Below are 24,202 nucleotides of genomic sequence, written 5' to 3' on the forward strand. Positions count from 1 at the left end.
GCAGCTAAGAGACAGTGCTGGCGAGACTTCTGCGAGGAAGTAGATAAGGACCCCTGGGGCCGGCCGTATAAAACGGTCATGCGCAAGATCAAGCCCAGGAGTGGCGCACCACCATCTTGCCCATTATTCCTCGACAGAGTAGTGCGACATCTGTTCCCAAGACATCGGGAGAGACCAGAACAAACAGGCCTAATGGAAAGAGGCGATGAAACTGAGTTTACAGAAGTAACCCAAACAGAACTGATAGTAGCCGCGAAGAAAATTCGAACCCGGAAAGCGCCAGGGCCGGATGGGATACCGGGAATTGCGATCAAGACGGCAGCACTGAATGCCCCGGAAATAATTCGCGATACATTTAGTGCGTGCCTGCGAGAAGGACATTTCCCAAACTCGTAGAAGCTGCAAAGACTGGTCCTGCTATCCAAGGGAAATAAGCCTCCCGAGCAGCCTTCGTCCTACAGACCACTGTGCATGTTGGACATTATAGGAAAACTGCTGGAAAGAGTAATCCATGCCAGATTGGAGGCAGTTATAGCCGAAGCGGGGGACCTGTCTGGAAACCAGTTCGGCTTCAGAAAAGGCCGTTCAACCTTAGACGCTATTGGTCGAGTTGTGGACCTGGCTAAAGATGCCATTAGCGGAGGACGGAGCGCAAGACGCATGTGCGCTGTGATCGCATTAGACATCCGAAATGCGTTCAACTCGGCAAGATGGGACATCATTATGACAGCCATGGAAGGACTGAGGGTGCCGCTGTATTTGCGTAGAGCCCTATCGAGCTACTTAAGCAACCGAATCCTGCACTATAACACCGACGATGGCACACACTCATACAACATCACGGGAGGAGTGCCGCAGGGATCGGTGCTTGGCCCCTTGCTATGGGACGTCCTATATGACGGTCTAATAAGACAGCAGTTCCCAAGGGGAACAGAGATAATAGCTTTTGCCGATGATGTAGCACTAGTGGTCACGGCAAAGAGCGTTGAGGAAATAGAATATATAGGAAACGCCTCCATCGAGGTGGTGGCCCGATGGCTAAAAGAGCATGGGCTCAGTCTCGCTGCGGAAAAGAAGGAAGCGGTGCTCATCTCCCGCACGAAAGCTCGGAAGTATGCCACATTCACGGTGGAAAATAAGCGAGTACAGTCGACTGACACGGTGAGGTACCTGGGAGTTATACTAGATGCGCGGCTATCGTTTAAGGAACACCTCTCGAAAACAGGTGTCAAAGCCACTAACGTTGCTAGGGCGTTGGCAGGTATCATGCCAAACGCCGGGGGGCCAAAGCAACCACGCAGAACCCTCCTATCGTCGGTCGTAAGCTCGGTAATTCTCTACGGAGCTCCTATATGGGCAGATGCGCTAAGAAATAATGCAAGCTACGGAGGGACGTGTCGAAGAGCCTGCAGAGCAGCAGCGCTACGAGTTGCCCGTGCATACCGAACTGTATCGGACATTGCAGTCTCGGTAATCGCTGGAATAGCGCCTATCGATCTACTAGCATGCGACAGAGCAGAAATATACCGTGAAGAAGGTCGTAACGAAGAGAACAATGCTGATAGACATGTCCAGAGCAAACGGTGGACGCAAAATTTAATGCGAGAATGGCAGAGAAAATGGGACAACGCAGTGAAAGGTCGCTGGACTCATCGCATCATCCCGAACATTGACAAGTGGACAGGCAGGCGCCACGGACACCTCACCTTCCAACTGACACAGGTGCTCACCGGTCATGGCTGCTTCCGCAGTTATCTCCAACGCATCGGTGTCTATGCGAGTGCCGAATGCCCAGCCTGTCCAGGCACTGACGAGGACGTAGAACATGTCCTATTTGTGTGTCCCCGCTTCGCTGAAGAACGGATGCATTTCCGCACGGAGTGGAATGATCCAATGAGTCCCGAAGGGCTCGGAGCTTGCCTGCTCGGCTCGCCAGAGGGATGGGAAACGGTAGTGACCTTTGCCACGTCAGTGGTAAACCGGCTCACTGAAGTAAGAAAGGAGGAAGAGAGAAGACGCGACAGGTCTATCATGCATAGATAGAGCGAGGTGCCAGACTATGGGACTAAAAAGCGCTCCTAAACTACCACAGAGTAGTTGGTAGAGCGCGGTCACCCCATCCGATGCAGAGGAACGTAGGATCTGGGGTCACCTATGTCCATAGGATAACAAGGCGCCAGCCTATCCTAAGGGCTCCCCTGCCTTTGCGGGAGAGTAAAGGACATTGGGTTGAGCCCAGACTCCCTCACCCGATGCAGAGGAACGTAGGTGTCGAGGTGGAGTCTGTCCAGAGGATGACCGGACGATGCCGATAGAAGAAGACGACCGGACGATGCCGTTGGAAGAAGACGTGTAAATCGATGCCGTAAGAAGAAGACGAGGCTAACATAGCCGAAGACGATGAAGATCGAAGAAAACGACACAGCCGAAAGGTAATGAAGAAGACAAGGCTAATATAGCAGAAGCCCCCCCGCGAAGTAATGCCTAGCGGCGGTTCCCGCGGGGGATACAGGCAGGACATAGAGAGATGGGAGTTTAGTGGGTATACCATGCTTAGGGATTCCCACACAGGACGAGCCGGAAGGCCGTTACGTGCATAAAGCATTCTCCAACTCTCTTTAATAAAAAAAAACACACACACACACACACACACACACACACACACACACACACACACACACACACACACACACACACATACACACACACACACACCTGTTGATAGCAGTTGGTTGATTTATAATGGTTGATTTATATGTATAGGTAAATATTGTTGGAATGTAGCTTGGGCTTAATTCCTCTTCTGCCTTTGCATTATTAATAGAATAGGCATTACATATTGCATCTCGATTTCTTGGGGTCCAAGATGATCCGCTAGAATTTGAAATAATAATTGTCAATGAGATTTACTACAACGATAGCTGACGAAAGTAAGCGTCTGTGGTCTGCTTTCAAAGTAGGGTTATGTCACTTACTTTATTTTTCTCACCGCATCAATCCATTGCTCTGTTCGACTAACTTTATGCACTGACTTTGGAAACTTATAAAATTTGTACGGACCATATCTACCGTTGTTACGACAATTATAAACACAACAAGTGTAATGGCTCATTTTGTTTATATCTTACAATGCAATTTTCAACGTTAAAGTATAGCCAACTCTGTTGTATCTTTTAGCCACCCGGCGCGCTATGCTAGTTTGATGTTCCCCCTCCCTTTGTCGTCCCATAGCGAATAGTATTTATATAGGAAACTCTTATAAAAACATAAATGAGATCTTATCTGATATTAAATAAATAATAATTATATTAAATAAAAGTGAACTCACCTTGAAATATCTTTATTTTCTATTAATTATTTCACTAGCAGGCACTATTGAAGAGAACGAATCAGAATTTCGCTGCAACACACACAATACAAAGGTGGACTTTGCAAATTGAATAACCGATATTAACAAAAGACGATCTGGATCATGCGCATGTATATAAATTGTAAGATATGTATAATTAAAATTTATTGTATAAATAAATAAAAAATATCAAAAATTACTACTAAAAATGTTTATTGCATTTCAAATACAAAATAATATAAATTTATTTTATTTTAATTCAATGCATGCCGTGCTTTCATAGTGCGTGCAATATGCTTTCATTTGAAATTATATTTCGCGGGGCGGCAAAATAACAGCATTTTGAAGGCACGGCGTGCAGCGTTTCGTGACAGCATTATGCCTGCATTCTGACGGCACGCCATGATGAGCACGCGCGTGCCAAACCGTGCCGGTACGCTGTGATATCTGCCCAAATAACACAGTGCCGGCACTATACCCAGATAACAGCGTGCCAGCACGGTTTTGCACGCGCGTGCTCGTCACGCCGTGCCGTCAGAATGCGCGCATAATGCAAGTCCCAAATACCGCACGCCGTGCCGTCAGAATGCTGTCATTCTGCGGTCACGTGAAAAAATAAATTCGAAAGGTATCATTACGTGCATTGATTATTTTTTCATATTAATGTATTTTTAATAAAATTAATAAAGTATTTGATAATAGAAATATATTAAATACACTCCCGCCCAATAATCTTTGCCCACCTAAGAACAAAACGACTATAACTTTGAAACTCCATATCTCGGCTGGAAATACACCTACAGAGCTCTGCGGGGGCTCATTTAAAAGGGTTTTTCGAGCACTTTTTAATGGTGTATATTAAAATCATGCTTAGATATTTCCCTTGCAGATAGGACGGCGAATATCAAAACAAAAATTACGAAATTTTTGCTTTTTCTTTAACCGCTTGCCATTTCGAGAAAAAAAATCGTAGAAAAATTCTAAACATTTTTTAGCTCTTTTTCTGCACTATCCAAAACACTCATTCAAAAATAATTTTCGTCTAAATTCAGCGATTATATGAGCATTTCATTCAAAAACAGCATCTATATTCATTGCTCTGTATCTCGGAAAATTCGAATTGTAGAAAAAAATTTTCTTGGAAGAAAATGCTCTATTTTGTAAGTAGAATACGTGAACGAAATTTCATAATCATATGAAAACATTTTTTTTTCAGTCGTAATATCAAGTAGTCTAATTTTTTCAATATTTCACTTTGGAATAATAAAACAGATCATTTATACTCGAAGCTATTCTATTAATTGTAGACAAATTATAATTGTATGCAAATCTCGATCAACGAAAAATCTAAGTAGAAAAATTAATCTAATCTACCAAAACTGACATAACTAATGATTAGTGAAAAAAATTTTTTTTAAATGTTGTTCTAATCTTCTAAAAAATTGTTTACCATAGTAACATATTATTGAAGTATGGCACCGAAAGATTTTAGTAAACGTTATCAAGTTATTGGATTTCACATAAATGGTAAAAGCAATCGTCAGATTGCTAGTATTCTCAATATTCCTCGTCGAACCGTAGACTACAATGTAAATAAATTTAAAAGTAGCGGCAGTGTTGAAGACAAGAAGCGCTCTGGTAGACCGCGGAAACGATTGCTTTTACCATTTATGTGAAATCCAATAACTTGATAACGTTTACTAAAATCTCTCGGTGCCATACTTCAATAATATGTTACTATGGTAAACAATTTTTTATAAGATTAGAACAACATTAAAAAAAATTTTTTTCACTAATCATTAGTTATGTCAGTTTTGGTAGATTAGATTAATTTTTCTACTTAGATTTTTCGTTGATCGAGATTTGCATACAATTATAATTTGTCTACAATTAATAGAATAGCTTCGAGTATAAATGATCTGTTTTATTATTCCAAAGTGAAATATTGAAAAAATTAGACTACTTGATATTACGACTGAAAAAAAAATGTTTTCATATGATTATGAAATTTCGTTCACGTATTCTACTTACAAAATAGAGCATTTTCTTCCAAGAAAATTTTTTTCTACAATTCGAATTTTCCGAGATACAGAGCAATGAATATAGATGCTGTTTTTGAATGAAATGCTCATATAATCGCTGAATTTAGACGAAAATTATTTTTGAATGAGTGTTTTGGATAGTGCAGAAAAAGAGCTAAAAAATGCTATGTTTAGAATTTTTCTACGATTTTGTTCTCGAAATGGCAAGCGGTTAAAGAAAAAGCAAAAATTTCGTAATTTTTGTTTTGATATTCGCCGTCCTATCTGCAAGGGAAATATCTAAGCATGATTTTAATATACACCATTAAAAAGTGCTCGAAAAACCCTTTCAAATGAGCCCCCGCAGAGCTCTGTAGGTGTATTTCCAGCCGAGATATGGAGTTTCAAAGTTATAGTCGTTTTGTTCTTAGGTGGGCAAAGATTATTGGGCGGGAGTGTATATGTTCCTGTTTTTTTATTTCTTTGTAATAATTTTATTTTTGTGTACAAAATATATATTTGAATGTCCATACATACACGTACCATATATTCGATCGTTATCGGTTAACAACGATATTTTTGAAAAACGTTCTTTTAAAAAGTTTCACATTCTTTACCAGTCAGTGTGATTCCTATTGAACGATTTAATCATAAATAATTGTGATTGTTAGTGTACTATTATTGTAACAATTAATTGTGAAAGTGTTCCTTGTGGTGGAGAGTCGCAGTTAAGATAAAAGTAAGTAAAAATAAAAATTATTAACAATTTTTTTGAAATTCTACTGATTAATAAGCTAATTTATTGAATTGTGATGACTGTAATACAATCAATAATGATGCATAATCAGTATTTATATAAATTATTAAAGAAGTAAAATAAGATAAAAAATAAAATTGTGTTTTAGTAATTAAAATTTTTTATGATTAAATGGACAACTAAGGCTAATCACAACTATAAATGACAAGGGCAATATATTGAAATGCATGCTAATATAGTATTGAAAAATTATAATATAGTAATAATATAGTGAAGAAAAATTAAATATAGTTTTGCAAACTTGTGCATTGAATACTAGCACACTTAAGACTGTCATTATAAATAATAGTAGCAATTTTAGTTGTGATTATGACAACGAATTACCAGGTGCTGGTGTTAGTACCAAAAACAAACTACAATCCACCCCTGTTGAAAAAATCCAGTAGGATTTCCAACTGAAATTTCCAGCTGAATTTCTAGCTGGATTTCACTGGATTTCCACCTGAATTTGACTGGATTTACAGTTGAATTTTCAACTGAATGTAGGTGGATTTTTTATTTCTAAAAATTCAGTAGGATTTCCAACTGAATTTTCCAACTGGATTTCTAGCTGGATTACACTGGATTTCTACTTGAAATCACTGGATTTACAGTTGAATTTTCAACTGAATGTAGGTGGATTTTTAACGCTGTTGAAAAAATTCAGAAAGATTTCCAACTGGATTTCTCGCTGGATTTATAGGTGCAAATACTGCACTGAATGGATTTTGAAAAAAAGTTAGAAATGCAATTAGTCATATTGTTTTCATTTTATTTTAATAAATAAATAAAGTTTTTATTTTAAGTTAATAAATATTGGTTAAATTAATAAATATTACACTCATAAAGTAACTTCATTTGTTTAATTTCTAGTTCGCAAAGTCATAAGTATATTTTATAAATATACTACATAATGGTAACGTGTACGCCTTTTAAACATATTAAAAATACTTTTCAAAGATAATTCTGTATTTTTATGATCACATTAATATCACACATGAACGAATCATACATTAGTCTTGAAGTATCATTAAACTATTTTTCGATTTGTAATTTAGAGAGGAATATACCTTTTTTAACAATATTTTGAATAATTGTAGTTGAATAAAAAGAAAAAAAGAATTCGCATTATATTATTTTTCTATTAGAAAAATAATCTTGACAACGGTCAAGTGATTAAAATAATGAGTAGCCACATAGATGATTATTTTACATTATAAAAAACATTTGGAATATAAATATCGACTGTGAATAGACTAAAGAGGAACAACTATTACTAAAAGAAAAAAAAATGTTAAAGTACGATTTGTACTTAAATCTAATAATAACTTCTTGCATGCATTACTGCACGTTGACTTTTTTGCGCATACTCTGAATGCAAGCATTGATTTCTTCCGTCAAGTAAGAATTTCTTTCAATTGATAAGTCTTTCATAGATGGATTTAAAATGGTTATGAATACGTATTATAAATATAATTAATCGTCAATATTTTAAACAATAATACATATTATCTATATACATAGAAATATGAAATATTTGAAAATTTTCGAAGATAAGCTAAAAAACAAATAAATTTTAGCAACATGCAGAGTATACAGCCTAAATTTATGATTAAAAATACATTTAGTTTAAAATCGAAGTATTACATTCTATTTTGAATACATATTCGGCAAAGGTAAAATATATTCATTGTTGGTAATATTAATGTGGACGCATATTCTTTCAATATTGTCAGTTTCAGTAAATTCAGGATATTGCTCTGTGTAGTGAATTTTCTTCATCGAATGTAATTCTTCAGTAATTGCTGAGTTTCCAACGAATAATTTTTTGTAAATAGTCCATTCTTTTTGAGTTACTGTATCAACTAAGAATTTTTCTATTTTAATGAAAGTGTTATCAGTTAAAATTGCAAATCTATTATCAGACCTATAATTTTCACTTGCTTTGAATACACATCCATTTTTAACCATTTTATTAAAAGCTTGTAATTCATTTTTTCGTCTATTTAAAAGCGTTAAATATTCCTGTTTTACATTTTTTGGGTTTCCAAAATATCTACTTTGTCTTCCGATTTTTGTTTTCTGAACATCGTCTTTATTTTGTAAATAGTTTATATAATTCCTGATAGATGAATATTCTTTTTGCGCAAGATGTTTTTCTAATATCAGAATACTTTGATTTAAACAAAAACTTCTGCAAATTTGATTTATTACGCCTTTTGCAGCATGAACTGTTTGAATTATTCTACCGTTTCCGGACTCGAAACCGTAACCCCAATGCGCGAATAACGGTCCCCAATGTGCTGTACTTTGGGTAACATGCCAGAGCTGGTGTACGTTGTAGCTCATAGCATCCTCTCCGTAAAGCAGTTGTGTTAAACAAATGAACCTTTTGAACAACTTGTGTGCTATTCCAATATCTGTTAAGCTAACTTTGGTTTTCAGTAACAAATGATAACCTTCGACGAGTAACGACCAATGTTGTATATATTTTTCAAAGCCTGGGATAATGTTAGACAATACTGGTACACTATAAAATAAAATAAAGTTAGACCACTCCGATGCTTTCCAGAATTTCCGAGACAAACGTGCTATTTGTGTAGGTACTTTTAAACTTTTTATACACTCATCGATAGCATCAATGTAATGTTTTGCAAAAGAATAAGGCTTACCAGTTGAATGAAACCAATAATCACAAAACTGAGGCCCAATTCCTTTGTCGATGCAATGCAGAGAGTCAGGCACAAAACCATGAATAACATCATATCTATTTAGATAAATTAAAGGTGTTGCATTTTTAATACCGTAGACTGGTTTTCTAGAAGTTAAGGCAGCTTGCATATTCTCAAAAGTTTCATGAGTAGTTCTGAGTTTAGGAACTTTATCTAACAGTGGATATTTTGTATGAGTAGTTCTGAGTTTAGGAACTTCATCTAACAGTGGATATTTTGTAGCAAATCCAGTTTTATGTAAAACTCGTATACCCGGATGCAAGCACCATGAACAACCATAAAAACCGTTAAATAAAGAAATGCCCTGCATTGGGGCACGTGCGACTGAGTCGTCACAAGAACATATGCAATACACGTAGAGTTTTTTTGTTTCTCCATTAAGTTTGCATTCTATTCCATTTCTTGCTAAATCATTCATTTTACGAACAAATGGTTGTAAAAAATAGGTCATTTTTGGCTTATCATGGCCAAACCAAATAGAACAAACAATTGTATTTTTGGTTCGAACACGCAGTGGAACTTCGTTTATCATTATCTGAATCGGCCATACCGAAAATTTTGAGCTTTTAAACAATGGTGATCCATCACTATTGAAAGTCACACTAACGTAAGATTTCTTATGTTCTGGCACAAGCGATGCTACGAATTGTTGATATTTTTTTCCATGATGAATGTCTTCCATAACAGTGTTTGCTTGATTATTTTCAGCGATGATTCTAGAGTAATAATCTGCATTATTTTCTATAAGATACTTTATATCATTTTTGGGATCGATGTTTACAAAAAAATCTCTGTAGGATGGATCTCTCAAGTTAATATTTTTTTGACATACATCACAATACAATGTTTGTATATTATGATTAAAAACACCTACATAACACTTGCAAATAGGGCAGACTGAATGATATTCTTGTCCTGTTTTTGGATAAAATAGCTTGTCGATTTTATAACGCGTTTCTGGCAGTGCAGGCTTATCTAAAAATGAATTGATCATTTTAAACAGATCGGCAACTCCACTATGAGGAAGAGAATAGGTTTTGCTAAATACTATAACAGCTATGATTATTTCTGTTACATTTACAACCAAATGTGAATCAATTGTTTCATTCGATTCATCTTTTGTTAAAAAGTCTGTTAATTTTTCAAACTGATTAACGCTTTCTTGTTCTTCTTGATTATATAGGTGATAATCTTCATAATCTTCTTCGTCTTCGTCTGTATCGGTATAATCGAATAACTGATCTTCAATATTCTCAGAAGACGAATAATCCTGCAAATAAGATGTTTTAATTTATTGAAATGATAATTATCACTCTTTTATATATCTATCACTTTATCATTGTAATACATTAATATTAATTTTCTAAACATAATTTATAATATATATATAATACATCTATTGCACTAATCTGCCATATTAAAATTTTATAATTTATAAAAATAAAAATTTTAGTGATTTTATAAATTGAATGAGATTTAGGAGGTGATTTTATTAATCATTCAATTGAATTATTAGGAGAAAATATAAAAATAATAATTTATTTTCTAATTACCTTGTGGATATATGATCCCATGTTAGATGTGTTTATATCGACTGGCTCATTTCCAATACTATGTTCTACGTTATCTAAAAATGAAATAGTGTACTTAGAAATGGGTTATAAGCTGCTTTAAGCGCAATATAAAACATTGAGGAATACCACTATCAGTATACAGTGATATTGACGATTGCCGCCAATCACGTATAAAGTGGGTAACATCCCCTGTGCCAATGCTGTCATCTTCGGAATCGTCATAGTATATAGACTCAGTATACCTACGTACATTAGCTGTAGCATCACCAATACTACTTTCAGCCATATGATCATAGCCAATATTATTTATGACACTAGATTCACTTGAAACTACAAAGAATAATACCACATCTCAATACAATTATTGATAACAGCATAATAAATTTAAAAATGTGCTTATATTATTACTTGAACAATTCATAGATGTTGGTGTTAATGCGAGCTTAGCTCTTCTCAAAGTCAATATGGTACAATCTGCAGTACTTGCTTTTTCACTTGTTGGCTCAATTTTTCATTGAAAAAGTTTTTTGGGAAATAGTGGATTTACAATAGCTTAATCCCCTTACTTGACACCAAAAAGGTTACACTACAAAAATATCGATAAACAATTTTTTTAATTAATAAATGATTGTCAAAAGATTGGTGAAAATGTATAAGACCTAAGCTTCTAAAATTATAACAACAATTATATCTATAATTCAGTATGTCAATTGAAAAAATTACTATTTTTTTATGCAATTTCATATACGTAAGGTGCTAATTAAGACAAAAATGTTGAGCTGTCTTAAGTATTTTGTTGTATGTGCTTGCTTACTTTCAAGATCTAACTTCTATTCGTTGAATGTCATGCAGTCAGCTCCATGAGTCCGCAGCAGTACTCATAACAGAAGACAGCTGTTAACTTTGCTTCAAAATAACACCTGTTCGTGTTGTCCAAAATAAAATTTGACCATAACAATTAATTTAATTAAGAGCAGCTGCAAAATTAATTCAGATAAGTATTTATTTAAGTATGATTTTATTTTTTTAACGCAGCCAACAGATGGGCCGTATTTGAGAAGTAAACTCAGAACATACTTAATCCATTACAATTAAAGGTAGCATGCTCTGTGTATTTTTTAAATTCTTATTTTCCTTATGTTCCTGCAACCTGGGCACATGTATATAATAAAAATTATTCAAAAGTGCATTCATTGAAGCAGAAGCTATAAAATAAAAATGCCAAGCATACCTGATCCGTGCTAAGTGAATCAACCTGTACAATACATAAACTACAGCCAGCAACTGATACATATAAACAAAGCGTGCCCAGTATTGAAGAATTCATTACTGATAAAATTGGACGAAGGCGTTGATATGTAACAGAAATAAATTAAAATAAAGTAAGTTAATGATAATTCTACCTTCAATGTCAAGCAAAATCATTTTAATTAAAATTTTTACAGTTATGTAGCTAATGCAAGCAGTACGGAAGATTAGCCAAGTAGGAGCTCCAAAAACAGAGGATCAACGGAATCAAAACAAAATCTTTCACCACCTTTGCACTAAATTCTGATGGGAGATGAGGCAATTGTTTAAGGTATATCGTACACTCAAATGCATGTCTAATTCATATGGTAATGCATTAGTACTTTTGTTTTCTCTCATCCTATAAAAGAATGAACTATAATGTACAGGTTAACTATTTAGAAATGAAATATTACTTAATATTTTGCTTTATATGTAATGTAATTTTGTTATTGCAATTATCGTTGTAGAAGCATAATTTTGTTTGACATAGCATAGAGGAGTGTACAGGCAGCATGAGGAATTATAAAATGATTTTCAAAATGAAAAAAACTTAGATTTTCAGAGCTGTTTCCGATATAACTTGATAAATGCTACTGCATGTTGATGGTATGATTGGAATTTTTTTGTTTGTTACATCCAGACAAATAATAATTGTCATTTCTCAATAATAATACTTACTGCGCAGTTCATAGATTGTTATTGGTCGTCCACGGTTGTCTTGAATGAATAATATAAAACAACAAACACTGTTCGTTAATACTTGTATCAACGAAGATAGGCGATTATACTCGTTGCTTGAACCTTTTCCAACGGTCGATTCTGTCAGTGGACAGAATCGACCGTCGGCGGAATCTGCAATTGATTCCGTGGATTCTGTCCACAGGCAAAAATGAATGTCGGCGACTGAACCTATATACTGACTATACATGCTTTACGCGCCAAATTTTATTAGACAAAGCTGAATTCTCAGAATTCCCACGCATGTTGATGAGCGCCCTCTTTTTCTGACACAGTTTGGCAGCACTGCAGTAGTGAGTATTGTCAGTGTAGCTGTAGAGTGTAGACATGCAGGCAGTGGCGAGCAGCAGCAGTATTCTAGTGGTGCACTGATGGGAGTGAAGCCATAAATTTCACTGGTATTAGTAACCAACGTAGCTATTTCATCTTTTTCAACGTTAATTTGTTGAAAGAAAGTCGTTGAAGAAGAACAGTCTTTACATTGTAAGTATATAAGTTTAATGGTTTTTTTCAATCAATCGAATAGCTTTTGAAGCCTTAATTTACAGCTGTATTAGATGCTAGTGTATTAAAAACATTTGTATTTAGAAATTAGCAACACCAAAGTTTAAATCATATCACGATTAATAGTATTATAGCACTAAGATAATATCATAGATATCTAAGAAAATTCAACTTTTTTCTTTTAACACAGCTTCTTGGAATACTTCATGTGAGAGAGAGAGAGATGAGAATGGCTGTGGGTACCTGAGGACTCCGATGCGCCACAAAAGAGAGAGAGTGAGTGAGAGATGTATTTACACTAGCGCATTTACAAAAGTTTGAATAAAAGTACTTTATTTTTATTTTTTTTCAGTTCAATCTCAGCACCTTCATCGGTTCACTTAATAAATTATTCAACACTGGGTTAACTGTTTTTCCATCTCAGTTGCATGGTCGGCGATTAATGAATTTTATGCTGTTCCTTCGCTTACACTTGCTCAGGTATACTTTGACTTTTTGTTTTGTGATTTCTGGAAAATATTTCATTTTTAAATATTTATTAATGAATGGACAAATTTTCTATTTATAAATTTCAGAAAACTTGAATCTTCTATCTGTGGTATAAATATGCTACAAAGATGAGTTGTGCATCTGAACGTACTTATTGTTCTGTGACTGAACCAACGCACGTAAAAGTCAGATTGGTTTTTAATAATAAGAAGATTACAGTTGTAAAAATATCGGATGTTGTTGATTTCCAAGACAAACGTCCTTGCGACTGTAATGATTATGAAAAGCAGAAAGTATATGAGTGCAAACTGGTTGATGAGAAGGGTGTTAAAAATTTAGTACCTGTATAAATAGGGGGCTTAGCAGGTGAGGTTCCTATGGTTGTATTAAAATCAAATGAGACTAAGTTTATGACTACATTTAATTTTTTTATATTCACAGTCTTAAATTCTTTAGAAGAGGATGAAGAATTATATAATTTCAAGGCCAAAAGAGGAAATTTTCCACGCATAAATACTTCAGTTATAGATGAATATCTACAAAAAGATCATGCCACAAACGTGTCAATTGAAAAAATTGATAAACAGAAAAAAATCAACGCTGAAGATAAAGAAACGAAAAAAAGAGTTAAAGAACACAACAAAAAATTGCAAGAAGATATCTTGGATCAAAAAGTGAGCACGTTATTTAAAAAAACAGTAAAAAAATGTATTGATATTATGTTATTTTGTGATGTTTGTAATGCTGCAGCAAAGAACCAATTTAGATGCAAAAATTTTCAACTTTAAAATGAGAAAATTTATGGAAACAAGTGCAGACATGGAAATAGATCTACATCAACAAGAAGTGCAAGAAACAGATATAAAAAGTAACAACAATATCATTGTAGATGATATAAAGATCGAAATAGTACAAGAAAATTCTCCTTTTTATAATGAGCAAATTTTGTCTTTAAAAGAAATTGTGAAAATTACGACTGTTGAGCGAGATGCTATGGAAAAAGTGTGCCTTAGGCATAAGGAGAATCTTATCATTGAAAAAAAGAAAACTGAAAAATACAAAATAATTAATGAAAAATTACAATTTCAATTACTTCAATGTGAAGAGTCATGTAAAGTTTTGAAGAAAGAATTATCTTTATTGAAAAGCTTGAAAGTCGATGAAAATGCAAGTAATTTTGCCAATACTCGTATTGAAAGCCAGAATGAAATACTTATGTCAAAAGAGGTAAAAGATAACATTTTAATTATTAATTTTAATAATTTTCTTATTTTTGTATTGTATTTTGTAATTATATTGTAATTATATATCAGTATTTATATAAAGATAGTAAATAAATTAAATTTTGCAGAGCATTCGACACGGTAGCAATCAATTAGAAAAGACGCCTCCTATGAAACCTATATATGCACATGATGAATTAAATTATTCGCCAAGTTTAGTAAACGTAGGAATTAAAGGACGTAGCAATGCTGAAAATAAAATTGCTCCAAGAAATTTGTATACGCTTAATCACTTTAGTTCAACTCCAAAATCAAGTTAGTGTAATTTTATAAATATTAATTAATTTGTACTCCTCAATAAAATCTGAAAATGTTTTTACGAAAGCCGCAACAATTAGCGGCAATGTAACCAAAAAAAGTAATGCTGAAATAAAGAACCAGCACAATTATAAACCTATCGAAGACTCATCTGCACCTTTAAATTCAAATGTGTTGGAAAGTCTACAAGACAACAATGAATCAGTAACAGTATCACCAAAGAACAGCCCTATTTTGTTCAAGTCACAGAATCCCAGAAAAAGCAAGTATAATAATCAATAAACAAGTAAAAACATTGTCAAATAATCGTTGTAATGAAATTTTCTGTTATTTGCAGGGATAATTTTTGATTCTGATGATGAAAACTCGTTTGACTTACCATTAAAGAAACCTCAGCATATCGGTTTTAGTGAAACCGAATTTCTAACACTAGCAGCAGGAAATTCTAGTTCCAAGAAATTATTTACACACAAGATGCCCCAGTCTAATGAAAAAGCAAAAAGTAACCATGATTTTGAAGATAATAAATCAAACAACACAGGAGCAAGTTCTTTACCGTCAATTGATTCACGTTTCAAGAATTTTGGACACAAAAATACAATCATCGATGAAGATGGATACAAGGTAATTATGTAATGTCCTATATTAATTAACCTATTAAATTGACTTATTTAATTAATTTATTTAATATTCAATTATTTATGCACGTGCTTGAACTTATGATTTCTCTTTGACAAAAAAGTAATAGTAAATAATTTTTGAAATATAAATAAAATATCTATAATGTATATTTATTGATCTGTTACAGATAAAAGTATTTAAAATAACTGATCAACTCAAAATTCCCTTAGAGAATTGAGAAAAATACATAAGAAAAGAAGCAAAATACTTTTTGAAAATGATTTTTCGACACATGTACCCTTCTGAGGAAGATCGTGCAAGAAAATGTATCAAAGCTCACTCAACGAAGGTTACACCAAACAAAAAAAACTGTAGAAAGCCTTTTGATTCATTTGAACTCGATATTTTAGACAGTACGTACATATATTATCATTCCAACCGTTCCTCATTATATATATATTTATTTATAAATAATTCCTTGCGCAGGATGTCTTTTATATTTTAAAAAGAAAAGAGGCCAAGCAAAACCATCTATGAAAGAATTATCAATTGAAAGAAATTCTTACTTGACGGAAGAAATCAATGCTTGCATTCAGAGTATGCGCAAAAAAGTCAACGTGCAGTAATGTATGCAAGAAGTTATTATTAGATTTAAGTACAAATCGTACTTTAACATTTTTTTTTCTTTTAGTAATAGTTGTTCCTCTTTAGTCTATTCACAGTCGATATTTATATTCCAAATGTTTTTTATAATGTAAAATAATCATCTATGTGGCTACTCATTATTTTAATCACTTGACCGTTGTCAAGATTATTTTTCTAATAGAAAAATAATATAATGCGAATTCTTTTTTTCTTTTTATTCAACTACAATTATTCAAAATATTATTAAAAAAGGTATATTCCTCTCTAAATTACAAATCGAAAAATAGTTTAATGATACTTCAAGACTAATGTATGACTCGTTCATGTGTGATATTAATGTGATCATAAAAATACAGAATTATCTTTGAAAAGTATTTTCAATATGTTTAAAAGGCGTACACGTTACCATTATGTAGTATATTTATAAAATATACTTATGACTTTGCGAACTAGAAATTAAACAAATGAAGTACTTTATGAGTGTAATATTTATTAATTTAACCAATATTTATTAACTTAAAATAAAAACTTTATTTATTTATTAAAATAAAATGAAAACAATATGACTAATTGCATTTCTAACTTTTTTTCAAAATCCATTCAGTGCAGTATTTGCACCGATAAATCCAGCGAGAAATCCAGTTGGAAATCTTTCTGAATTTTTTCAACAGCGTTAAAAATCCACCTACATTCAGTTGAAAATTCAACTGTAAATCCAATGATTTCAAGTAGAAATCCAGTGTAATCTAGCTAGAAATCCAGTTGGAAAATTCAGTTGGAAATCCTACTAAATTTTTAGAAATAAAAAATCCACCTACATTCAGTTGAAAATTCAACTGTAAATCCAGTCAAATTCAGGTGGAAATCCAGTGAAATCCAGCTAGAAATTCAGCTGAAAATTTCAGTTGGAAATCCTACTGAATTTTTTCAACAGGGACGACAAAAAAGTGACTTAGAATGCTGATAAAGTTATTGTAGCTAAATAATTATAACGATCAAATATTATGGTATCTCTCTAGTGACAGGATCTCATAAGTAATATTAGCTGCAATAACTTTATGATCATTGTAAGTTACTTTTTTATCGTGGATTGTGGTTTAGATTTCATAATAGCAACCAAATCTGATGATTCATCTTCATATTCACAACCAATATTACTACTGTTATTTGCAATGCTAGTATTGAATATGTTAGTATGGAAGGCACGAGCTTATAAAACCATGTTTACTTTTTGTATATAGTTTTGCTGTTCATTATTTTATTAAATCACCAATGGTACATACAACTGGTCCAATGTATTCTGTAATATCTATTGCAATTTTACAATCATGGTGAAAAAGTAAATATGGGTGCTTTATATTGAATTAACAATTTGCTGCAAGCCACTGTGTACTCTTTGTATGTGACACAATCTCTGATGTATGTTTCTTGATAATCATCTGTATAAATTGTTGATAATAAGCATTCTCCTTGGGATTTTATGCCTGCAAACAAAAGAAAACATTCACAAAGCAACAAGTTTTTTTATGTTTAATTAAATAAAAATTTTTAATTGGTAACATATCTGATGGGATGGATGGCTGTATGATGAGATTTTCTGGATCGTCAATAATAGATTTTTAAACTTGTATTTAGCTATAAAAAAAGCAAGTCAGGTTATACAGCAGCTAAGGACGTTCACAGAACGATTTTAACATCTTCGTAAAGAAATCCTGTTAATAAACAAATTACTACCACTACCCGCTTAAAGTTTATTGGTAGAATCAAGTTGGCTAAAATTTTTGACACTGGAATGCACAATTGAGTAAATGCCCTGCAATAAACAAGACCGTTATAACTATGATCGGTCAATTTTAAAGAAATTCAATATATACGACCCCGGTCCCATAGCTACGTATGAATGCGGACGGATAAGGACGAGAATCGCAACTCTAGTGACATCACTAAAAATATCTAGTTCGATTATTTAGTACCAACACTACCGGTAGTGAGCAAAAGTAACTGTTGTTTAAAACTGTAGCGCCGAACGTACCACATTTAATGTTCAAATGTCAGGTCTACAATTTACTTTTCAAATTCTCATGAATATTGCTTATTGATGAGTATGCTAATGTGAAAAAAGCTTTTGGGATGATTAATACATATCATTTATATATATTTGCTTCTTATTCTCATATATTCCAGTACTTCCATAAAATTAAGGCTTAATTCCACTAATTGTAGTTGAAAGTCTATCAATTCTCTATCATTTGCCATCTTATAGACTGCAATAATGTATAAGGTTAGATAGGCGTTACATTAAATGTGGTACGTTCGGCGCTACAGTTTTAAACAACAGTTACTTTTGCTCACTACCGGTAGTGTTGGTACTAAATAATCGAACTAGATGTTTTTAGTGATGTTACTAGAGTTGCGATTCGCGTCCGTATCCGTCCGCATTCATACGTAGCTATGGGACCGGGGCCTACTCTACTTTACTATAGATAGCAGTGGATCTCTAGCTGAGACGCCGATATGCAAATACGCATGCGTGAATATAGTTATTATAAAAATTATTATAAAAATTAAAATAAGATTTAGTAGTAATTTCTGCAATTGGCAAAGTAATTTAAACGGAATAAGTTATAAGGTGATTGAATGATTACGGTGCATGGAGAAAAAAGAAAAAAACATTATTAATGTTATTTTGGGTGTGAAAAGTTAAATACACGCATGCGCAACTTTTTTGATCATGGAAACTTCTTTTTTTCATTTTAATCATAACTTACAGGTATAAATGAAGTATTTTTTCATTTTGAGTATATATTGAATTTGTTTAAATTCAATTTAAGAACGACTTTCCCATTTCAAAATATTTTTAAGATTTATGAACATGTTAAATCTATAATAATAATTTTTTAAGCAATCATTCAATATGAATAGTCTACATTATTTGTGAATTTTAAAAAGACATTATCTAGAAGAACGCACAAAACGCCAATCTTTTTATTTGTTTTTATTAATTACCATAATTAATAGTTAAACTACTTTATCTTTGTCTCTCTCTCTCGATTCCGCGTCTCCACTTTCCAGTAATCCCAAATAAATGTGAAGTCGGTATTTTTTTTAATAAACTTATTTATGAATCTTCCACTACTGTTGGTGGTAAAAATTATGAACTAAGATTAGTTTTTTATTTCTTTTATAGATTTGCAGCTCGATCGGAAGGCGAGTATTTATAAAGTAACGCATTCATATATATTATACTGGTAACATATAGCTCTGAAATTTATTTACACTAAACATTTAGAAAGAAAAGTATATAAAACTGGTAAATAGTAGTTACTGTATTATAATAATTTATCCTCCGAGTTAAATTGATTTTAATAAAAATGTCTCAAATAAATAATATAATAACGCGTAAAAATTTTGAAGATTACTCTCTGCAATATCGTCAACAATTAAAGCGTAAGATTTTTAAATCGCCTAAACGTGCGTTAATGCAGGAAGAATTAGATTCCGAACAGGCTGACGTAAATCCTCTTATAAATCAACCAGCAGACAATCATGATGATTTAGACTGCAACAGTTTTGATATTGGTGATGAAAACCATACAGTGATTGTAAGAGATAATAATGTATCTGATGGAGATGAATCAAATGCTGATCATGTAGATTCATCATCTTCCTCTTTAGAATCGTCAATATCTTCAAACAAAGATGACAGTTTGCAAAATTTTGAAAAACGCCTAGGAGATGCATTTGTAGATACCGATATGAACCAGATTCAAATAAAAGCTGTGATGAATGTGATACGTTCACACTCTTGCCTTGCTAGTTTGCACAAGGATCCACGTACAATTTTGCGTACTCCCCACGATAAAGCCTCCATTACGAATATTGCTGGAGGTGAATATCTTCATTTTGGCGTTGAAAATGCAATTTTAACGACCCTCCAATCAATTTCTCCTCAAAATGTTCCGGAAATTTTAGAACTTGATTTCAGTACAGATGAAGCTTCCTTACACAAATCTTCTTCAGTCAGGATATGGCCTATTTGTATTCGGATTGCTAATATAGTTGGTAGCAAACCGGAGCTCGCTAGCATATGGAAGGGTTTTAAGAAACCTACTGATCCTGTAAAAATGATGGAGCGTTTCGTTGATGATCTTCTTTCTATATTAGCAAACGATGGCGTTCACTTCAATGGTAGAATAATTCCTATAAAATTGTGATGTTTTATTGCGGATGCTCCTGCCCGAGTCTTTATTATTGGACATATGGGTCACAACTTTCGGGTACCTTGTTCAAAATGCTAGGTACAAGGTCAATTTATTCGCTAAAGCTCTGTAATGGTTTTTCGAGGAGTAAATCATCCTCCTCGTACAAACGAAGAGTACATTTCCAAAGTTGATGGTGAGTATCATAAGGAGGGAGTGGGGGCTCTCGACAGGCTACCATTCCAATTCGTATCACACGTTGTTTTCGATTATATGCATCTAGTCGCCATGGGAGTAACAAAAAAATTTTTAGAAGCTATTATAGATGGTAAATTCTCTCAAAGTTCAAAAATGAGTAAAATCGCAATCTCACAAGTGAACAAAAGACTAGTTTTAATAAAAAAATATTGTCCTGAGGAATTTTCACGAAAACCCGTAGATATAACAAATTATAGTAAATTCAAGGCTACCGAGTTCCGACAAGTACTTATATATACTGGCCCCGTAGTTTTTTCAGATTTAATCGAAACTGTCGTTTATTTACATTTTCTACTTCTGAGCTGTTCTATACGAATTTTTTTGTGTCCAGGTTCTTCTGAAAATCTTCTTGCATACGCTGAAGAATTTATTAAAATCTACGTCGTTAGAGCTGAAGAAATCTTTGGTTTAGAGTTCTTATCGTACGTCACTCATGGTCTTCTACATTTACACCAAGACTATAAAAATTTCGGGTCTCTTGATTCATGCTCAGCTTTTCCTAACGAAAATAACATGATGTATTTCGTAAAGCTTGTCGCAAACCGCATCTTCATCTAGCACATATTTATAGGAGGAGAATTGAAAGTCTTCGTAAGAAACAGATGATAAAATCAAACGAAAGGAAAATTAATTTTAGAAAACAACATCGGCGAAAATTTTATCATGCGCCATTGTCATTAGATGATTATAATTATCGTATGTACGGTAAACTTGAAACGGAAAATTTTAAGCTGTCTCTCGATCAAGCTAATAATACAGTGCGTTTGATTGATTCCAGCATTTGTATAGTAAAAAATATTATTCAAATAGATGATGATAATTGTTATTTAGCATTCAATGTTTTCAAGAAGTTGATAATGTTTTCGATGTAGGTCAATTTGTATCTTCGAAAATTGGAACTTTTTTAGTTCATTCGTTATCGCCTGATATCTCCTTAGTCCCACTTCAAAGTGTTAAATGCAAATGCTTTAGGATGCCTTATTGGCCTGCAAATAATTGTACGTCGGAACCTAAAAGGAATTATTATGTAGAGTCGACAATTCTTTCCTCGCAATCTTAAGCAGATTCTTTAATATATAGCGAAATTTTACGCGATAATCTTGATCAGTAGAATATTTGTATTTATCAAACTTATTATTTTATTTTTATAAATTCGCTTTCAACCAACTTTTAAGTTACGCGTTTTTCGCTACTACACATGTTAGGTGCGCTTCGCTCGATCTCGTAGTTTTATTTCTTTACATATTTAAAATTCTAAAACATAAACTCTGATCATATATGCATAATAAATACCGATATGTTTATGCATGCTCGCATGAATATCTCTCAACCAATTACATCACAAATAGTTTGTTTTCACTTTTTTCGAATCTGTTTTTTATAAGGGGATTATACGATAAATGCTAATTTGTTTTTACTTGTCATTTCATATTTTATTTATTGAACACATTGATACTTTTTACTCGTCCCCTCAAATGTTTTCCGTAGACGTTACAATGCCCCCGAAGATGAGGGGGACCGAATCACTGAAGCCAACCCAATCTCTGCGGCTTCTTCAACAAGATTTGGGCGGGCTCAATGACCGAATCAATTTAACGGCACAAACACACAATCTAAACACCACACAAATACAGAACACTACGTACACACTAAAACCCGTCAACTCTCAATCACTCTTTGCTAACCACAACAAAAAAATTAAACTTTCACACTCACACCAATCATCAAATATATCTCTCACTCAAAACACTTATAGACAGCCAGCACAAACTCAAAAAAACACATCATTCACTCAACACGTTCGCAATACACAACCAGCTCAATCCAACACCTCACTTACATCCACAAGCCTTTCTTTCACACACGCAATTAATCAACAACAGCTACAACACCACGACTTAGTACCATTTACAACACTCACACGACAACCGTCTTTCTCCGTCAACGTCACTAGACCAGAACCAGCGGACGAATGGACGGACAAACAAACAGTGCTCGAAATTTTGAGGTAAGCTATAATCAAATAATACCAGCTCAGCTTTTTATTTCATTATTTAAATATATTGTATCATTATTGTCGTGTCTCTCTAATATGCGTTTACTCTCTCTCATTTTATATAAAATAGTTTAAATATTTCGGGACTTAAAACCAAATTATGACTAGGGCAGTTGTGCCCCGTAAGACGTCGTTACCTCCTCCCCAATTTACCTTATAAACGGTTATTCCACAAAAATTCGTTATTTTAGATGATGTTAATCCTTAAACGTCATACCTTGCTAATTATATTATTTAATTTTCTCAGGGAATTGCAGCAAAACGTCCAGAAGGTCATGGAGAGCCAAAAAGATCTCCAAAAAATTCGGGATACCCAGGAGTAAGAAAATTTGTGAATAATATATTTTTTATAATTATTAACTTGACTCAAAATTCATGTAAATTTTAATTTAGAAAAATACAAGAAGACCTCGGCATCATCAAAGAAAACCAAACGTAACTTTCTTTTTAATTACAGTTACCGTAAGAGTATTTGAATAAATTATTACCATAATTTTATTATTTGTAGCAAGCTCTAAGAACAACTGCAGCGAATGGATGCGCGATTCAGGCTATCGAAGGATAAACTGCGAAGACCTGCCGGTCTACCCTTCAAAAGTATGACTGACATTCAATCCTTTGCAGATGTCAACACTGCGGATTATGATAACGTTGTAAGTTAAGTATTCTAGTATCTAAATTATCAATATTATCTTTAAGGATTATATTATAATACTTTGTTATAGGTATCAAATTTCGCACACTTAGGAGGACTTAACGTCAGACTGCATCTCTAGATATTTACTAGAGGCTCTCGACGTTAATGAATCCCTGTTGAGTGGTGTCATCTTGAAAGGGAAAGGAACGCATCAGCTCACTTTGAAGGGGACAGTGTTTTACGATGCCTGCATCAGTAAATATTCAATATTCGTTAATTTTATTAACCAAATGCAGTGAATTTATTTTTTCATTAGAAAATTAATATTTAAAATTTTGTTCACAGAGTCCTTAAACGCCAATAAAAACTTTTCAAGGCCTACGGAAAATGACATCGATTTGTTTTTCGTCAAGGCCTTGAAAAATTTAAAGGAGCGTTTGCGACGCCAATCGATCTGCAACGTTCAGGAGCAGAGACTTCTTTATGAAGAATTAGGTAAAGATTTCATAGTTACTTCTAGATACCTGAAAAACCAAATCTAACCAAGGTCTTAAAAATTTTTATTTACAGGTGGGCAAGCTGAAGATGATGGTGATGCCGGGTATGAAGATCAGCCGATGGAAGCGGACGTGGACCTGACGGAAACGGAGGAGGTAGCAGCTGACCTGGATCAAACAGCGTATATAAGCGACAACGAGATGTTCGAAGATGAAGATTAACAAATTTAGTGATATTTATTTATAATTTATATG

General features: G+C 33.5%; 3 protein-coding genes across 8 annotated transcripts; 2 read left to right on the forward strand and 1 right to left on the reverse strand.

The window, feature by feature from the left end:
• The first annotated feature begins 5,826 nt into the window (after positions 1 to 5,826).
• On the forward strand, positions 5,827 to 23,460 carry LOC131674449 (uncharacterized). Of its 2 annotated transcripts, none has more exons than XM_058953148.1 (4): positions 5,827 to 6,109; positions 19,488 to 19,522; positions 22,246 to 22,765; positions 23,061 to 23,215. In XM_058953148.1, the coding sequence occupies exons 3-4, from the start codon at positions 22,254 to 22,256 to the stop codon at positions 23,134 to 23,136; spliced, it is 588 nt and encodes a 195-aa protein (XP_058809131.1). In that variant the 5' UTR covers positions 5,827 to 6,109; positions 19,488 to 19,522; positions 22,246 to 22,253; the 3' UTR covers positions 23,137 to 23,215. The 2 variants fall into 2 exon arrangements, 1 of the variants encoding a protein (XP_058809131.1); XR_009302832.1 differs by lacking the exons at positions 5,827 to 6,109; positions 19,488 to 19,522 and adding an exon at positions 23,322 to 23,460 and having other exon boundaries at positions 22,294 to 22,765; positions 23,061 to 23,132; positions 23,207 to 23,248.
• LOC131674419 (uncharacterized) lies at positions 7,048 to 11,420 on the reverse strand. Of its 2 annotated transcripts, XM_058953103.1 has the most exons (6): positions 11,287 to 11,420; positions 10,881 to 11,058; positions 10,599 to 10,802; positions 10,452 to 10,525; positions 8,839 to 10,168; positions 8,487 to 8,696 (listed from the first exon to the last, which is right to left on the reverse strand). In XM_058953103.1, the coding sequence occupies exons 2-6, from the start codon at positions 10,891 to 10,893 to the stop codon at positions 8,608 to 8,610; spliced, it is 1,710 nt and encodes a 569-aa protein (XP_058809086.1). In that variant the 5' UTR covers positions 10,894 to 11,058; positions 11,287 to 11,420; the 3' UTR covers positions 8,487 to 8,607. The 2 variants fall into 2 exon arrangements, with proteins under 2 accessions (XP_058809077.1, XP_058809086.1); XM_058953094.1 differs by having other exon boundaries at positions 7,048 to 10,168.
• On the forward strand, positions 11,506 to 16,777 carry LOC131674428 (uncharacterized). 4 transcript variants are annotated; one of them, XM_058953116.1, is made up of 13 exons: positions 11,506 to 11,569; positions 11,675 to 11,854; positions 11,918 to 12,051; positions 12,776 to 12,983; positions 13,195 to 13,280; positions 13,357 to 13,484; positions 13,580 to 13,859; positions 13,935 to 14,720; positions 14,845 to 15,031; positions 15,102 to 15,296; positions 15,372 to 15,658; positions 15,843 to 16,068; positions 16,142 to 16,777. In XM_058953116.1, the coding sequence occupies exons 8-12, from the start codon at positions 14,226 to 14,228 to the stop codon at positions 15,891 to 15,893; spliced, it is 1,215 nt and encodes a 404-aa protein (XP_058809099.1). In that variant the 5' UTR covers positions 11,506 to 11,569; positions 11,675 to 11,854; positions 11,918 to 12,051; positions 12,776 to 12,983; positions 13,195 to 13,280; positions 13,357 to 13,484; positions 13,580 to 13,859; positions 13,935 to 14,225; the 3' UTR covers positions 15,894 to 16,068; positions 16,142 to 16,777. The 4 variants fall into 4 exon arrangements, with proteins under 4 accessions (XP_058809099.1, XP_058809120.1, XP_058809111.1 ...); XM_058953137.1 differs by lacking the exon at positions 11,506 to 11,569 and having other exon boundaries at positions 11,715 to 11,854; positions 13,935 to 14,167; positions 14,244 to 14,720; XM_058953128.1 differs by lacking the exon at positions 11,506 to 11,569 and having other exon boundaries at positions 11,715 to 11,854; positions 13,429 to 13,484.
• Positions 23,461 to 24,202: the final 742 nt, after the last annotated feature.

Source organism: Phymastichus coffea, unplaced genomic scaffold (assembly GCF_024137745.1).
Source record: "Phymastichus coffea isolate CEN01 unplaced genomic scaffold, Cenicafe_Pcof_1.1 PCOF00014, whole genome shotgun sequence".
Classification (NCBI taxonomy): domain Eukaryota; kingdom Metazoa; phylum Arthropoda; class Insecta; order Hymenoptera; family Eulophidae; genus Phymastichus; species Phymastichus coffea.

What these genes read in the sequence shown, in the direction of transcription:
- LOC131674419 (XM_058953094.1), bottom strand. An exon ending in ATCACTGTATACTGATAGTG is followed by an intron (nt 10,526 to 10,598) that starts GTATTCCTCAAT and finishes TTTCATTTTTAG; the next exon opens with ATAACGTAGAACATAGTATT. An exon ending in TGGGATCATATATCCACAAG is followed by an intron (nt 10,169 to 10,451) that starts GTAATTAGAAAA and finishes TCTTATTTGCAG; the next exon opens with GATTATTCGTCTTCTGAGAA.
- LOC131674449 (XM_058953148.1), top strand. Translation starts at nt 22,254, where the DNA reads ATGCCCCCGAAGATGAGGGGGACCGAATCACTGAAGCCAACCCAATCT. An exon ending in ACAGTGCTCGAAATTTTGAG is followed by an intron (nt 22,766 to 23,060) that starts GTAAGCTATAAT and finishes TAATTTTCTCAG; the next exon opens with GGAATTGCAGCAAAACGTCC.
- LOC131674428 (XM_058953116.1), top strand. Translation starts at nt 14,226, where the DNA reads ATGTTTGTAATGCTGCAGCAAAGAACCAATTTAGATGCAAAAATTTTC. An exon ending in TAGTTCAACTCCAAAATCAA is followed by an intron (nt 15,032 to 15,101) that starts GTTAGTGTAATT and finishes TTTTTACGAAAG; the next exon opens with CCGCAACAATTAGCGGCAAT. An exon ending in GTCACAGAATCCCAGAAAAA is followed by an intron (nt 15,297 to 15,371) that starts GCAAGTATAATA and finishes TGTTATTTGCAG; the next exon opens with GGATAATTTTTGATTCTGAT.